General features: G+C 36.6%; 1 protein-coding gene across 1 annotated transcript in view; it reads right to left on the bottom strand.

Moving 5' to 3' along the window:
• The window catches only part of LOC581601 (neuronal acetylcholine receptor subunit alpha-3), a 36,316-nt gene extending 22,812 nt beyond the window's left edge, over positions 1-13,504 (bottom strand). The window contains exon 1 of the mRNA XM_781589.5: positions 12,719-13,504. Within this exon, the coding sequence (XP_786682.3) occupies positions 12,719-12,794 (76 nt within the window). The 5' untranslated portion in view covers positions 12,795-13,504. The remainder of the gene's footprint in view (positions 1-12,718) is intronic.
• Between the last annotated feature and the right edge of the window lie 4,820 nt (positions 13,505-18,324).

The raw sequence follows: 18,324 nt of genomic DNA, 5'->3' as shown, positions 1-18,324 counted from the left end.
ATTTTTCCTACAACATTTTAACTATATTTTGAAATAGATTGATGCACAATGTGAATGAGAATGACTTTCTCATGGAAAATTAGATGCATGCATGAAGTGGAAAAAATATAATTAAATTTCACGGACATAGTAGATTGGACGAAAAGGAATGACTTTCTTTTTCTTGATCAGACTTGCTTCATTTCTTTTTCGTTTCCTTCCTTAATATCTTTCTGCACCCCCCCCCCCCCCATGTTTTATTTTTCAAACCGTTCCATGACTCTTTTACCTACCATGCTTAAGACGAGACACGTCAGAAAATTAACCAATCACCGGCGTCCCCTCAAGTTACTTGACATCATTAAGCCAGACACCTTTATTTGTTTTTCGTATTTGTACTTCTCTGACATGTTTGTCGATATTCAACGGATTCTATGAAGGCAATCCTGACATCATGTTTCAACTTAACGGTTAGTGTTGACTTCCTTAGTTCAAACATTCAATTATCTCAGAATGACTGAAGATAGTTACGTCACGGTTTTTTTTCTCGTGGACCTAATGAACAGATTTAAGTACTAAAATGTGTCCATGTATAGGTATTAGATTAGTCAGTAGTTTTAGTTAATCATTCTCACGATGTAACATCAAAATGTTTTCTTCTTTTGAAAGTTTAGTGGCCTTCTCTGTATGTATCTAACAACTAATGTATACCTGTACATACAATACGTAGACGAAAATATAAAACCTTCTTTAATTTGTTGATCACTGTTATCATATTACTGCTGTGTCTCACACCAACAGTTGTAATAAGGATTTCTTTTTAGAATAACTTAATAAACCAATAGAAAGCAATTTACACCTTCTACAACACAAACAAAAACGATCTAAAAGACGCCACAAAAGTCAGCGAAAATGCGCGTGCCGTTTCACATAAAATTCATCGTCACCCTTTGATAGCCGAATCGAAAAAATAGTGCAACTCTATTCAGTTGAAAAGTGAAGATAATTGCTAACGAAACAATTACGACAGTCGTGATCAATATCTTCACACCATTAAGCTAAGGTTACATGGATGGGGTTGAGTATACATTACATCCTATTCAATAATCACGATAAGTCTTTGTATTTACCCCAACTACAGACACACTGGGAGTGACGACCCCACACACTCCTGTACACCCTCAAGTGTTTTCAAACAGTAGCACTAACATACATTATGACATGTGCGCATGCACAATTCCGGGGTATATCAACTTCTGTCCAAAGTCTTGGCGTTTCACGGTAAGAAAACAAGTCAATGAAACGATTATGCCATTTTTTTTTTGGGGGGGGGGAGTTATAGTATGATTGATATGGTCATTGACACAATTAGATTTATTTTAATCTATACAGAAAAACTACTATAATTACCGTTGTAACTTTTTTGAAAATGTTAGTTCTCATAAAACAACAAAGTTGATGGATGTATCGTTTTCTTCTATTCTCTATATTCAAAGGAAGCCTACACTTGGTGTGAAGGTATATACCCCGATGAGTTGTTAATGAATAAAGTGAATAACTTATGATGTTTGGGCAATACGTTATTTGGTCAATTTAATCAATTTACAACACTAGCCAAGAAGGATAGGGAGACAGTGGAGCAATCGAGAACATTAGTACATCCATCAATACTGCTTTCAAATGGATTGATTGTTAGCGAGACCCCATGGTCAGATGTCTTGGCATTTGCAACATCAAAGTTGTCGATGCGTATGTAACAAAGAAAAATGTCGGTTAGGAAGATTAAACATACCTCTCTGCGTCTTACACGATGGTAGTTACAAAACGAACAACAACTATATTGGCACCTTCAAGAATATGAAATTGTATAAGGTATGAAAAGAGAAATTGTGGGCTGAAAAAAATGTTGAAGGTTCGACATGAGCACTGATTTTGGATTATTTGGATAATCAGTATTTATTTTGACTCGAAATACAATTTCATGATGGACTTCGAAGTAAAACAAGTTACTCCCCACGATTGAAACAAACAGGTATAAAGCCAATATGCTAGAGTCCAATGCTACATTGTGTGGTAAAAGGGGTGTCTGGCGACAGAAGTGGGTTTCCTAATGCTCAAGAAGCACTTCAGAAAAATACGAAGGATTAAATTTCACTCTTGAAAAATGAACAGTTTCTCATGGCACCCCTCCCTTCTTAGTCTTCCTTGTTCTCCATTAGGACTTGGGAGGTGTAAGACCCTATTATGTTTGGACTAGACGAGGACCAGAGTCAATGGAGCACATCTCGTTGCGATCTAGGCTTAGGACCTCCACCGGTCAATCCATCATTTGTTCCTTTCACCAAGGAGATACCAGCTTACTTTGCTTTCACCTAGGACGCTATCTATTCGTATCAAAGCCACGCAAAGTCCTAGACAGCTATAAATACTGTCTTGTTTGTACAAACCATTAGAAGGTATTGTTCAGGTCATGAAAGAAGAACCCTACCAGCAGTGAAAGTGTTTGAGAACGGTCAAGGTACATCGGTGCAGAGTCAATAACGACATAAGACCCCACCTAGGTATCTAAATCTTCAGAGACTCTTGGAGTTGTTTTGAGGGTTGGTGTATAGGTATCACTTTGACGCGATTTACTCAAGAAGCTTTCTATCTTTTATGATCACTACCGTTCTCAATCTCATCTGCAAATATTCTGCGAATGTTTGTGACGCTTCTTTTTTTATTAAGTGCAAACGTTGGTAGCGGTATGGTCAGTCGGTTTGTCCTGGAATATCATTTTGCATCCACTAAAGTACACCGTCATTTAAGGTTATAAGTTACACAAAGAAACCTAATAAAATATACTGTAGATTCGAAACAGAGTATAAAGTAATTTAAGTTTGATACCTTCTCTTCGCAGAGGTACTCAATTAGGAATACTAAACACAACGGTGTCGCAACTCGAAATATATGGAGATCCAGATTTCATGTAATGACGTATGGAAGTATCTTAGGATAAGCAAAACAAAATCATCATTATCATGTTTATATCGTTGGTTGAATCGAGGAGCATTTTCATTTACAGATATGATATTATTAACAAACATGAGAAATATGTATACCATTATAGTTAGATTCATGGAACTACAAAGTAAAGTACCACATTAACGATGAAATTCCGTTGCACAATCATTTGAAGCGCTCCGACGCACACCATTTGAAATGGAGGTAATAACAAATCGGCATTGGTAGTTTTATCAAAGTTAATAGCCTGATAGATGGTCCACAGAGTCTTAATATCCAACGATTCAAAGAATACGCATGATTACCTATTGCCCATCATCAAAACAAAAATAAGTGGAAAACCTATTGACTCAACATCCCCCTACCTCCCCACCATCTTCATTACCAGATGGTGCTTGAGGGGCACACCCTGCCCCTCCCCTTTTTATAAACACATACTCTAAGTGCACGAGAACATAAACTGCAGTATGGTTCTGTGTAGTTTTTTCGGCACTGTGCCCTAATCCCTTTTGCAAAACCTTTAATGCACCCCGTCCCCATCTGCATCTTCTGTTCTATGCCTGATGTTGGTTTACAGCTGCTGGTATCGAGTAATAACAAGTGATTACCGACTTGTTGGGCTTGATTAAACTTTGGGTCGAACTCGGTGAAACGAAACACAGGAGCAATTTCGTCCCGTAATTTACGGTGCAATATTGGCGCGTAATTGCATGAAGGATGGCCGCCATCTTGGAATGAGTTATAGATAGAGAGATAGGGACTGATCTCGAGAGATGAAGAAGGAAAAAAGAAGAGGGAGGTTGGAATATTACTCCCCGCGGCTAGCATTCTTGGTAAGATTGAAGAACTGATGAAGATAATTATCTGGTGGTATGGGAGGTTTGATCACGCTAAGGCTGTGATGCAAATTGGTTTCGATTGGCCAATTAAGTTTGCATTTGGCAATGAATGATAAACAAAAAGCTATCCCTTTTTCACATGTGCCCGAGCAGATCTCAGAAGAAATCTACTGTTTACACTTCTCCATTCCTCGCCACAAGAACATATGGAGAGGCTCTAGAAAGGAAATATGAAGTGGTACTTGAAAAAGTTATAACATCACTTCATAAATGGGGGCGATCAGACTAAGCAAGTCGATTTTTAATGCTAAAGGGTAGAAGGAACTATCATTCTTGCTATTGGATTGTATAGTTATATTAATATGATAATTATGAGAGAAATGAGTTGCGGCAGTTTAAATTCGTCATCCGATTTAAACAAAAAGGATACGTCTTTCTTTTTTCCTTCATTTATTTAATATTGTTTTATCATTTAAAAAAACTTACCTTACAATTTATTCCTATCTATCCTTCATTTATTCCTCCAACTTTATCAAGAGGTGAAATATTGTTTCAGTGACCATTGTGATTGCTTCAATCGCTGCTTTTGCTCAGTTGGATCATGAAATCAATGTTAGACATCAATATTTAATATCTTATATGACGATGGAAGTGGAATGAAATCACTGAATAGATGGATGAATAAATAAATGAACGAATGTATGTATGAAGGAATGAATAATATATGCCAAACTACTTTAGATTGAAAGGAAGCATCAGAAAGTTGTTTCTACTGCCGATTGTAATCGCAGAGTTCAATGGACCTTTACACATCCAACCGGCTGCATGACTTGTGATGGTAAAGAGAGAAATGAAAAGAAATACCTTTTGTGATCCTTCTTAATCCAATTATCGAAAGTGAGAAACGCTCCTCTCACACTGAATGAACCAGGGGTTGCAGTGGGTTGAGCCCGAAATAATAAGTGAATACAGATGTCAGAGAAAAAGACGAGGTTACAAATGGACAATTGTAATTGATACAATGCACTCAAAAACGGGTCAGAAAGACATGGCGGTCTTGGGAGGCATACTAATTGACAAATCAATACCCCCAAATCCATTTTGATGATTCGCTTTTTTAGTATGCGACTGTATATTATCACAGGTGCTGAATGGAAAGGATGATAATTGTTATTTTACAAGGAATCGATTGTTGGAAAGGTATAGCCGGCCTATAAATTGACATCGAAAATGACAGAAAGTGGAGAGAATGCCCTTTAAAGCAAAAGTGACAGGTCATTTCACCAAGAGGTGTTTCTCTCGACCCAGGTGCGGAACACCTCAACGGGTGCCTGCTTATATTTATTTATTGTAACGTACTCCGCGGTGATCACAGGCCCTTCATAAGTGACATTGCCTCATTTGCTGGAGGAAATTCTGCCATAGCGAGAAGAGCGAACAACAACTAAATAGTTAAGAATGAAAGTGAGAGAGAGAAAGGATAAGGTGGGAAAGGTACAGAAAAACGAGCGTGGAAGACACAGAAAGAGGAACAGAGGAGAGAGAAAAATAGACAGAGAAAGAAAGAGAGAGCTAGAGAGTGAGAAGGGAGAGAGAGGGGGAGGGATGACTTAGAGGGAATGAGAATGCAGGAGAGAATCGTGAAAGGCAATACCGAAAGTGACAATTACTACCTTATAACTGAGACAACAAAATAATTTAAATCAAAGGCATGAGGAACGATAGGGCAGCATCAAGAGAAGGAACGTCATCTCCGATAAGATGACCTAAAACTAAACAGACTTTTAGCATGTGTAAAAAGACGATAATGGCGGTTAGCTGACAGTCGATGAAGTGAGGTGATCGAGGTGAACACTTACAAACGTGGCTTTCGTTTCTTCTTTTGATGTAGGCTCATTGAATTATTCCAGTTCGATACATCTCGGGTCACGGCTATAGGGAATGGGTAAAACAAGGAGCAATCCACTAGGGGAGGGGAAGCTTATAGGGAGGATAAAGGCAAGGGCAAGGGCAACGAGAGATGAGGAGTTGGCATGGAGGTGGAAGTGGAGGGAAGGGATGAGAGGAGGGGAGGGAAGGGGAGGAGAAGGGGGAGAGAAAAAGGGGAGGGGATCAGATGAGAGGGAAGGAGATGGGTATGGGAGAGGAATGGCTTTTAATTTTGTCATAACTTGAAATTTGTTTAGAAATACATGGGGAATATTCCTCCCAATTTGTTTACAGGCATCGGTTTTTAGTATACATAGAATCAGAAAGCCACTTTTGGGAGTTAAAATGTGTGGGAATAGTGGGCTCAGGTCCCAGCTGCATTTCAATGGGCATGGAATATTGATCATGACAGACACACCCATCTACGTATAAACCAATGATCAAACTTAAATATTCATAAACACAATACGGACTTAATAAAGGTTCCGTCTCTAATGCACATTATTAAATTACATGGTTTAGGAGGTTATGTTTACGACTACATCTAATGTGGATATGAAACAATTGAACAAAAGCTGTATACCCTATAATATTATATCCACAAACGTCATATTTCTCTCATACACCTACACCATCACTCCCTTAATCTGTTTTCATCCATCGACCCCCCCCCCCCACACACACACACGAACACACACATCTCTCTCTCTCTTTCTCTCTCTCTCTCTCTCATCAGTTCACCATCTTTTTCCTCACCATCTTTTCAAATAGCACACAAACTCTCACAACAGGTAGGCCTAGAACAAGTGAATTTAGCCAATGGATTTTAGGGAGCAGTATCAACAAAGCGGTATTCCGGTCGCCCCATTCTACTATACTTTTCCACCCGCCCCTCCCCCTCTCGACTAACATCTCCCTACACTCCTTTGTCGCCGCCCTTGTATGTGTTGGATGGGTGCGTGCATGCGGCTGTAAGGTCTAATGGAGAAAGGTGCTCCTGTGGAATAATTTCATTACGAACCCGTAGAAGGTGTGTGTGTTCAGGAGACGCAACACCAAACATCTATCACATGCATTCAACCGGCTCTTTATTTATGACATTAATTTACAAAACTCGATTACACCATTCGGGCGGTATGATGGATGCGGGGATGGATGATGGATGAAACGTATAGAGATGTGCGATGTACTTTAGGAGTGATTGCCATACTATAGACCCCCCCCCCCTACACACACATTATTATAGAAACAATATCATTAATATTGATGCTTCTGATGTATGTGTTTACTTCCTCCCCTATTCTGAGAACAGAATAACACCATAACATTTCTCATAATTGACAATGAACATGGCTTTGCAGCAAATTAGTATAAGTCGAAATTTCGTTCATGGACAAAAGTAAATGTTCAACAAGATGACAACAGCTTTCATTCAAATTAGTTTTGTGGTAAAACAAATAAAACAAAATGTAATAAAGCAAAACAAACAAACAAACGAAAATCTGCACAAACATAACAGAAACAAACATGATACAACTTCTTTTGGGGATGAACTGAACATGCTGTATGTGATTGGTATCTGGTATTTCAAAGATGTCATGCTGACTGCACACAGAGATAGCACTTAGAAGTCATTATACCATGCTAATACAAAATCGAAGATGCGCAGAGATGGGGGCATTAATAGGAGACAACATGAATCAATCTGTTTTCACGGATGAGGCTAAATGTTACAAAATGACATGCGCCTTGCCGTTGGAATATGATGTTTACATTCTATTTATTAATGTTAATATTATTTTCCACCTATATCTCTCTCTTATACACGTACAAACAAAACACGACGAAATATATAGAACGACTGGACATGAACGCATGAGAGCTTTTTCTCAACATTCTGGTCATACAAAAATATATTATTAACATGAGATAAATTGAATGTACAGGGGCAAGGCGTGTTGGAGTGATACACACAAATCAAGTTCCGGCCATCATCCTTGACCTTCAGGTTTGTTAAACTACTACTTCTCTACAATGCAGAAAAACTCATGCACTCATGGAATGTTATGAAATTAAGGTCGTATGTTTAAACGTGCATGACTTGTTTATTCCATCAATTATTTTCGAGAATTTTACTTTATTTTACATAGCACGTTTCGGGTGAAAAGATCATAATTATTTACGTATCATATCAATGTGTTTAAAGCTCATGTTCGTATTGAATACCATCTGAGTCTGCATGAGAACTTCCCACTATGGTGCTGTCAACGATACAACAGTGTCAGGATTGATGCATGGGGGCAAAGTCGTATCATTGCTTTCTTCGAATAACGCAAGTTGCATGCACATGAAGCGTCATTTATTTGGCGTAGGACTACGTCAGCGCCTGGCGCTGTCTTTGATGTATCATGACTTGTGAGAGTGAAATCTTTAAAAAAAAAAAAATGAATGCAAGATGAATACATGTATTTCAAGCAATGCGTCGTTAAATTAACGGGCTTTAATACCTTAATATGCTGAATTGGCGCAAGTTAATAACGCAGTCCAAAGGACGCAACGTGTAATGTGCAACCGGTATAACGTTGTTGACTCAATGGACATAACATTATAATACAATCATGTACTTGTACATGTCCAAGACTGCGTACAAGTTAAAAGCCATTGCGCTGTACATAACATTAATCATCCTTGACGAATTATTGATCGATGAGTATAGAGAACAGAGGGGGAAGGACATCTACAGAAAGAGAGTAGAGAAAGAGAGAGAGGGATAGAGAGAGAGAGAGAGAGAGGGGGGGGGGACAGAGAGAGAGGGAGAAAGAGAGAGGTTGGAAGAGGATGGATGAAGGACATCTAGAGAAAGAGGGTGGATAAAGGGAGAGAATGAATGGAGGACAGAGAGAGAGAAAACAAACCAGAAACAGGCAGATAGAGGTGAAAAGAGGAGAAGAAGGGTGGAGAGATATGGGAGAAATAGAAGGGGTTACATAGAAGGAAGGAAAGGGAGTTGGAAAGTGAAGTGGAAGTGCAAGAAGCAGTAGACGAAGAAGAAGATGAAGAAGAGAGATAATGATATAGGAGCATCTTTGGCAAGAAGATAAAAACATTATTGTCGGGTATTAGTTTTCAGGATAGAGTGGAAGGCGGAAATGAGAAAATTAGTCTAATTTAAAAAAAAAGTTATGATAATAATATTTTAAAATGGAGAAATGGGAGAAAGGAGTGGCGGAGAGAGAGAGAGATAGAGACAGAGAGAGAGAGAGAGAGAGAGTGAGAGAGAGAGAGAGAGAGAGAGAGAGAGCTGAAACAGTTTCAAACTTCTAAAGAACCTCAATGAGGAGGAAAATATGAAAAGAAGCGACATTGGCTGCAATCAATGATGAAGAGGAGAGTGATGTTTGGAAACATTAATGGTTTGCTAAATGCTCGTTCAATGTTTATGTTTGTCCATTTAGTTGGGTATCAATTACGCATTCTAAAAGGCGAACTCTAATCCTATAATTGAGCATGTATAATCTATACAGTGTCAAATTGTATTGGTCCCAAGCGTGTACATTTATGTTGGACATCATCGGAAATTGCTCTTATGTAACACATTGATATAAATGCTATGGAGTGAGCCGAGGTTTGAAAGTGATCCCAGAGTAAGCGCACGGTGAACACTTGACATTTTGAGTCAGAAGTATAATTACATGTATATAAATCCTAACTTAATACCATAAACAACCTTCAAAGCTGTAAATAAAACATGGTGCAATTAACAAGAATGAAGTCTGTGAATTACAACGAAGAAAATTAATGTTTCCAGGATGCATCCAGGAACTCCATATGAAGTACGGTGATGCCCTTGCCTGGCTTTCAAACCAGGCCAACCTTGGTTTGTCTTTTAATCATTTCATTAAATTCATTTCATTGTAAAGTAAAATGGAAATAAAATCTTGATGTGATCATTGATTGTATTGATTCCAGAAAGAACTATTACACTATTAAAATATTTTCATCTTTGCATGAGATACAATCTCGAAATAAGTATGTTTAGGTGTAAAACCTCTGGGGTTTGTATCGCATTAAGTAAGGTTAACATGATGTGGTACCTGAAGAATTATTCGTTTCTTTTGAATAATATTACAGTCATGATTATATCGTATCTCGAATAATGTTCAATTTATTTGCTTCGGTCAAAAACTGAACAGAAGTTGATCCATCAATTCACGTGTCTCCTCCCGGACGATTGCAACGCTAACGGAAGAAAGTCAAATGCTTGATCACGTGATTGTGGTTAGTAGGCCTATCATTGAAGACGGCTTAAAAATGACCTCTTGTGGCTTTCTATTATCACTTGTTGTGGTCAGAAAAAAACCTTCCGATTCAAACTTCATTGACGTCAACGCTCTGACTGTATAAAGGACCACAGACGCAGTTCTTTTAATTAATCTTTAAATTAATTTTAGCATCTACCTGAACAAATAAACTCATTTCAAATTAATTATAATATTGCACCAGCACAAAACCCATTGAAAGTATATGAGTATGATGATTTTTTTTTTCTTTCCCTCATAGACATATCTTCAAGGGCGGTTAACTTGAAATCGCCTGCATAAAAAAATTATTAAAAAAAATAAATTAAAAAACAAGATTCGAAGAAAAAGAAAAGAACAAGATCTCTTTTGAACATCATATTACTATTTGAGCAAAATATTCTTCGACTGATCGGTATAGCAAGACCACCACTTGGAGAATGTGATGGATTGTTTGTGTTTTTTGGGGTTTTTTTTAGACTAAAACATATTTCTGCTCCCATATTTTGCTCAAATGCCTTAACAGTAAATTCCAAAAGTTAAACAAATTGAATTTGAAAACTGGAAATTAATGGAAATAACCATCAACCTTTAATGTCTTTTCGTGTTGTAGAGCTTCGTATGTGTACGTACAGTAATTACTCGTAGTATCATATGAATATTGATTAGTGTCCACGTGCAAAGTGTGTCTCTCGATATATCATTTTGCAACGTGACCACAAAATGGCAACGACAGTCGGCGGTCAACACAACAGTATTTTAAAGGGAAAGTACACCCTGACATCAAGTTAATTTCAATAAAAAGAGAATTAAAAAATATATACATGGGTTGGCGAAAATGGAGGAAGTTGCGCATATAATATTCATTCTTTAATTTGTTATTTCTTTCGTAACGACCAAAGGACACAAGGATATATTCTAAAATTGTATTCAAATTTGTATTTCTTGATTCTTTATAAAAGGCCCTTTTATGGTAATTCTGGTTTAGCATATTGTAAAACATTGTTTTTGTATCATATTGGTAAAATATTATGACAATTCAGGCATCCGGCTTCGAAAATATGATTTAAGAAATATCTAAACTTCAATCTTCAATTCATTGATGTTTTTTTTTTTAAATGCCATAATATCATATTGCTGCAATGACAGAATTCCCATTTATGTCAAGACATAAGAATTTTGATATTTGTTGAGGTACATGAAGTTTACGACAGAAAAGGGGATCGTTTTGGTCAACTGAAAACTTAAAATATTCATAACTTCATAAAATCGTAAAGTCATCTTCACTTTTCACTGCAAAGTAGTTTCTCATATATTATTCTACATTCGTTTAAATAAATGTATTAATCGGGTTGGATTTCCCCTTTAATTAAAGCTGCCCACCATGGATCTCTATCTGATTGAATCAGCTGTCACGGGGTGCAAAGCTTTTTACCTCGATTCCACGAGTTGACTTGGTGACCATTATACAATACACAGGGCAACGTTATTAATTTAGAGAAAGTATGCCAGGTTGTGCAATCATATCATTATTGGGATGTACTGTTATTCACTCTCTTTCTTTTGTTACCCTTTAGTACTTGCTAAAACAGTTACGTAAACCACTACCATTATCACCCTCATCACACTGACATTCACAAACATCATCAGTGCTGAAATATTTATCATCAATCCGATCGCCGCCACCATCCTCTTCTTTGTATATTTAATAAACACCCCCACTCTCTCTCTCTTCCCCTCTCTCTCTCTCTCTCTATCTCCCTCTCTCTCTCTCTCTCTCTATATATATATATGAGCTGAAATACCATAATTAAATTTAAAAGTGGAAACTTATCAGCAGGAAATCACAGATAATATATCTCAAACTCTTGTTTTACCAGAGAAAACTGTCTTTTATCACGATTATATACAATTATTATACATTTTGCTCAACTTATCTATTTGTTGTTAATCCTTTAAGTTATTAATGATGTTCGATTGTAAACTAGATTCCCCCCAAATAATAATGAATCTAATCTTGAAATGAATCTGCCATTATTACACCAGTCATCCATGTCTGACTGCTCCTATTCTTTGTGTTCCTCAGAACAAAGTTTGAAGTTTTGCGATCAATATCTAGCTTTGTTGAAAATACAGTATGTGGTTTAAATTCCAGTCTGTGGTGAAAATTTTATTAGAACTGAGCTGACTACTTTACTCGTGTATTGTTCGGTAAACAAAGCAAATCAATGATTAAATTGTGATAGCATTGATCAATATTTTGAAGGATGTATTCGGTATTAGGTCATGTAGACAGAGAAATAGTTTATAAGAAGCTGAACTTTCAAAACTTTTGAATCATTATTATGGGGTCTATTCCATGCTGGACTATTTTCGGCAAGACTTGATCTTTATTTCAGTTCTTCGTCTGTAGGAACTGTAACATAATCATTATTAATATGAGATCCTTTGGGATTATTAAAGCTCTGCGTATTCAGTAATAACATATGCATTTGAGCGATTTTCTCTTTCAAATCTTATTCTAGAAATGCATCATTTTTTCTTATAAAAGAAATTCCTGTCTGGTTAGCTTTGTTTATACAGTGTAGTATCACAACAATACTTGCTGTTTTATAGAATTGTATACGTACGTTACAACTTTGAATTGGATTGAAGGGCAAAAAGTCTTACCTGTGATGTTCATGATTATATAAATCAATGTCGTGTGTAACCACCACATTGTCATGGTTTTCATCGTCAATGCCATCGTGGTCAACGATCACCGTACGTCTCACTCACAAAAATGGCTGCCACAACCACGTAGAGTACATCCACGGTGACAAACTTGTCATGAGACTTGTATAAAGTAAACCTTCGATTGTTATTTTTCCGTCCTCTATGGCTTGAAACAGAGTATCCAAGAAAAGATATTAAGAATCCCAAGACGGTGATAGCGATTCGATGTTGCCGAGGCCGTAGCGGTGTTTGGTCGTGCTGCCACCGTACTCTGACACCGGCACACTTTCGCTGTAATATAGGTGATGATGATGATGATGGTGATAATGATAGCACATGTATCGAGTTACCTGGTGGTGAGTGCCCCCGGGGTGGGGTGAGACTTATCCGGGCAGAGGTGTTATCCTTGCCCCCACCCTTGTCAGACTAGTCACACACCGGTTGTTTCTGCTCGCGGCGCCGCGATTTCACCGGGAGATGCTTGCTGTCTCCCGCTCTCACTCAGTCACGAGATAATGAACCTTTTAGAATATATGAAATAAATCACGAAGAGAAAGCTTCCAAACGAAATTCAAAAGTACCTTTCCTGAGTTCGTTGAAGAAATTACTATTCATCCCTGGAGAATGCATCTTAGTGATGTTATGATATTAAAAATAGAAGGCATGTGGCCTTGGTGATTCAAATCCCTCGACAGCCTCTATACTGGCCGCCAGTGAATACACGCAGCAAGTGCGATAACGTATCCATGTACGTGAGGGGTCTCCGCCGCAGAAAATCCTCTAATTGTTCGTGCTCAGCACTGCATCATCCCACCTCGAGGGGGCGGCATCCAACATTCTTCATGGCACTAATCTTACCCCAGCTTCCCCTTGTGCTTATATCCCTGGCTTCCTATGATTATCAGAAGTTTTTACCCTTTTAAGTTATCATAATTGCTCTTGAATGTATACTAGTCATACTAGAATCCCATCTACTAAGTGCTAATCGGGAATGAGACTTCGCAAAGTCAAGATTAAGAGTCTGCAACAATGCCGGTTAAGATTCAATTGTAAATTTGACTTAAAAGTCCGCGTTTCAGTCAACATTATGATGTTTCTATCTCGTGCAAATTGCTATCCCTTTTATTCTATATAAGCGGAATATTATTATTACTATTGTTATTATTAATATTGATGTTATTATTATTTTAGCATGATGTGCTATAACAAACATTAGTTTAATAGTTTTCAACTTCTGGAACATTGCCTAAATTCCATCAGTGACACAAACTCACTGGGGGGTCCTTAACCCCATCACTCACTGGACCTATAACAAAGTACACTGTTGGTCATACTGGCAGACACCTCTGATAGATACCCCTATTAAAATCGCATATGTTCCCCTTTTCCTTTGTAATAGGTGCCCCTTTCCATTCTCACAAGTGCCCCTATAACTCTGTTAATGTAAAGGAGCTAATTTCCGCTCGTCGAGGAGTGTGATTAGGTACCACTCCTTTTGGAGTGAAATTTGGACGGAATTCACCCTCAAAAGATGTAAAGTTCACTCCAAAAAGACCGATTTTTTTTCTAAAAGACTGAATTTATCGTCTTTTAAGAGCTGACTTAACATCTTTTGAGGGTGAATTCCGTCAAAATTTCACTCCAAAAGGAGTGGTCCCTAATCACACTCCTCGACGAGCGGAAATTAGCTCCTTTACATTAACAGAGTATTCATTTCATGTGAGTTCTCCTTTTCAGGAACATGAAATGTCCCTTAGCATCTCTGATAAGTACCCCTTCACCTCTTTTCAAATCTGAAAGGTGTCCCTTATATTTTGACAAGTGCCTCTTTACCTTTATATGCCCTCTTTTCCTTCTTATAAGTGACCCCTTTTCATCTCCGATGAGTGCCCTAATTACAATTTTAGAGGTGCCCCGATTGTAACTGTGTAATAAGTGCCCTTTTTATCTTTGAAAAGTGCCCCTTTTATTTTGACACGTGCCCCTTATCCTTTCTAATTAGTGCGATTTTCCTTCTGACAATTGCCCCTTTACCGTTCTCATAAATGCCATTTTTACATATCTGGTGAGGTACCCTTTTTACTTTGACACGTGCCCTTTTTCTTTTCTAATAAGTTTCCCTGTTCCTATCAATATGTGCCACCTTGTACTTTCAACATAATTTTTTTTAGCGACTGAGAGCAACTTTTGCTTCAATTTTCCCCAAAGCTCGCTTGCATTTAAAGTTGATATAATTATGTATCTTATTTCAATTCTTTTCAGTCTGTCATAATTAGATTGTGCTTCAAACCTCATCAGGTTAGTTTTTTCATCTTTATAAGATGTAATTTTTTGCATTGCGACTTCACTTCCCTCGGTCGCAAATAAATATTAAGACCATTACACCCAACTGCAAAGTATGATGCTTAAGCAGTATCTTGGACCATATTAAAGCCCGTCGGCACTAGTTTGGCCAGGGATTAGACCTCCCTGCAAGGTCACTGACAGCTCTCACTTAACATAAGAAAAAGTGGATCATGGGGACCAACTGCACCGATTAGGCATTGTTTGCTATATAGAGGGCGCAGGTAGCTATAAGTAGTGCAGTGGGGCTTTAAGAGAGAAACAGACATTGAAATCATCACTGATAATGTATTCACAAGTAGGGGTATGTACCAATGTCTACAAATAGTATTTTCGCTTTGAGATTTCCCATTGTAGGTGCCCATTTTTCGTTGGAGCTGAAAAGGAAAAAAAATCTAAATTATTGGGTCGTCTTTTGGGTCTAAATTTTTGGCCGGGTAAACAATAAGGGGAGACATGACTGTGCTGTTGTTATTAATAATATTATTATCATCATTATTTGAGTTTTCACTGTCTGCTGGTGATACATGTGCTCTTATGAGTAATAGTATATACACACGCTTGTCTCATAAGTAAACAGGGAAATTTCAAAAGTTTTGTTATGGTTTAAAGTAAATAAGTTATTTTTGAATGTTACTAAAACAAAATATGTCATATTTAGTTCAAGGAACAGGAAAGTGGAAATTTATAGTTTATTACCTGTTGTCATTAATCATCTTGTTATATCCGACTGGAAAAATATAAGATTCCTTATAGTTGCAATCAATGAGTCGTTTGACTGAATGTGCATAATTATATTCGAAATTCTAAGACTCTTGCGGAATACATGTATATTGATATCCTCTCTATATTAACATTTCTATTCATGCCTAGTAATGTTTTAAATATTCTTTACAATAGCCTTGTTTTACCACATCTTAACTAATGCAAGATTGTGCAACATTTTGGGAAATACTTAAAAATCACATCTGAAAAAAAAAATGTTTTAAAGAAAAAGTCTCTAAGAAATATAACAAAGTCACAAATGCAAAGTCAAAGTAAACCACTTTTTAAACAGATGCAAATCTCGCATTTAGTACGGTTTGATAACATTCAATACTCTAATTTGTATATACTTCGGGATACCATGTTACAAGCATTTTGCTTTTAGGTGTTCCTAACCATTATTTTATTTACTATTTTAAATTGATATTCTGTTATTGTTTTCATTTGATGTTATTGTATGGTTTAATCAATACATACAAATACGATACTCTAGTGTAAGAGATGACATTTTCCCCTGGGAAGTATATGTTTCTTCAATTTCCATAAACCTAAAGTAAGACTTACTTCTTTACCTAATTCATTACTGTGATGCTGGCGTGAGAAATGGAACCAATTAATTACCCACTTCTATAGAATTTAGTTCAAATTTATCCTATTTTAAAAAGTCTTCTCACAAATACCTATTTCAAAATTTGTTGCAATACATTATTTCGTGTAGATATAGTTCGTATATGCAGTATTTTGTATGGGTGTGCGGGTGTGTGTATGTTGCCTGAATTATAGTTAATTTGATTTGGTTTTTTTGCAGTTTGTAGGGGCCCTATTTATAAGCAATTTGCTTCTTTGTGATCCTGGCCATATTACATTTGCTTTGTATTTTATATGTTTTATATATTGTATTTTCTATTTTATGTTTTGCTTTTACTAGGTCGAATCATTATATTCGATCCAATTTCGATCTTGTTACTGACTTACATGAATACAAGAAATAGCCAATTCAACTTTAGCTTACCAGAAAGAGTAGGTAGTATTGGAAATTCGTTTTTATTACAATGCCATGAAACATTGGAATTCCCTTTCCAATGGTATAAACGAAATAGAAAACTATGCTCATTTTAAGAGGAAATTAAAGGAATACCTAATACTTGAGAGTCAGACTCAGAGAAGCGAAGTGAATGACATGTTATATATAACATGTCATTCACTAATAGATTGAAATTGAAATTGAAATTGATTGAGATTGAAATTTGTATTCCTCTGCCGGTTCATACTTTTTTCATTTTGTATATACTTATGTTTTTTGTAAGTTGTAGAAATTCTGCATATTAATCATTATTTACCTCTTTTTCCACTCCTCCTCCTCCTCTTGTTCTTCTTCCCCTTCTCCTTTTTCTTCTTGTACTTATTGTTAGTATTATTATCTTTAATTTTAAAAAAAAGTCTTTATCTGTCTGTAAATATTACTATTTTAACTTATTAATGTTGTACATGTCTGTAGGGGACCCCATTGGAAATAAGCTCTCGAGCTTTCGTGGGTTATCCAGTTCAAGCTGACTTAATGTTGTATTTCTTGTATATTGTTGTATGTTGGAAGCTTGGCGAATACAAATCAATCAATCAATCATCAATCAATTATGGCTTAAAAAAAAAAAAAAATCAGTTTTGTTTAATCGTTGTTGCTATTGTTATAATGATGTGAGCCCAACCATTTGGTGGTGAGCAAAAACCGGGAAAGGAGCATTTTTATTATTTGCAAACTGAAATTCCGATCACTATGTAATATACATTTTTGTAGATATATATATATATATATATACCATTGATGAACGTGACAACATTTGAATTAGTTTTTTTTTAAACTGACATGTATGTTAGCTAACATTGCGGGGTATTTTTTGTAGCATGTGTAATATATTTGAGGGTGAGTTTGCATTGTCACGTCACCAGAAACTATTTTTACTTTAGCAGGCATAATCATGATATGAATATAAGGCGGGGAATATAATTATATGCCCCTAAAAATATATGAAACAGCATGCTACCTGTTCATCAATCATTTATTGCTGCTAGTCTATTTCTAGTACACATTGTTGTGCTTTCATCGTTTCTTTGCAGTTTATTTATTATTTTCGAACAAAATATTGATGAATGAAATACACAATATACATACATGCCAATGCCAAAGTCACTTTTGGACGGTTTGAGGGAAGTGCCTGTAAATGTGATATAAATACGCATGCGTCAAAACCCTCTTGTCCGAGCATGCGCAATATTCTTCACATCCTATAGCTTAATTCCAGGCACATTTGATAATAATTTTGTATATTTTGTTTTGTTCACTTATGGCCGACTTTCAACAAACCCTTGGTAAATGTATTCATATTGGTGTATTATTGAACTGCAACAATAATCAGCCATTAAGAAACTAAAATTTCATATAAGATGATGTTATA

The sequence above is a fragment of the Strongylocentrotus purpuratus genome, unplaced genomic scaffold (assembly GCF_000002235.5).
Source record: "Strongylocentrotus purpuratus isolate Spur 01 unplaced genomic scaffold, Spur_5.0 spur5_scaffold_2, whole genome shotgun sequence".
NCBI classification, from domain to species: Eukaryota; Metazoa; Echinodermata; class Echinoidea; order Camarodonta; family Strongylocentrotidae; genus Strongylocentrotus; species Strongylocentrotus purpuratus.
The sequence above is the reverse complement of the archived record's forward strand: the minus strand, read 5'-3'. Positions and strand labels throughout refer to the sequence as shown.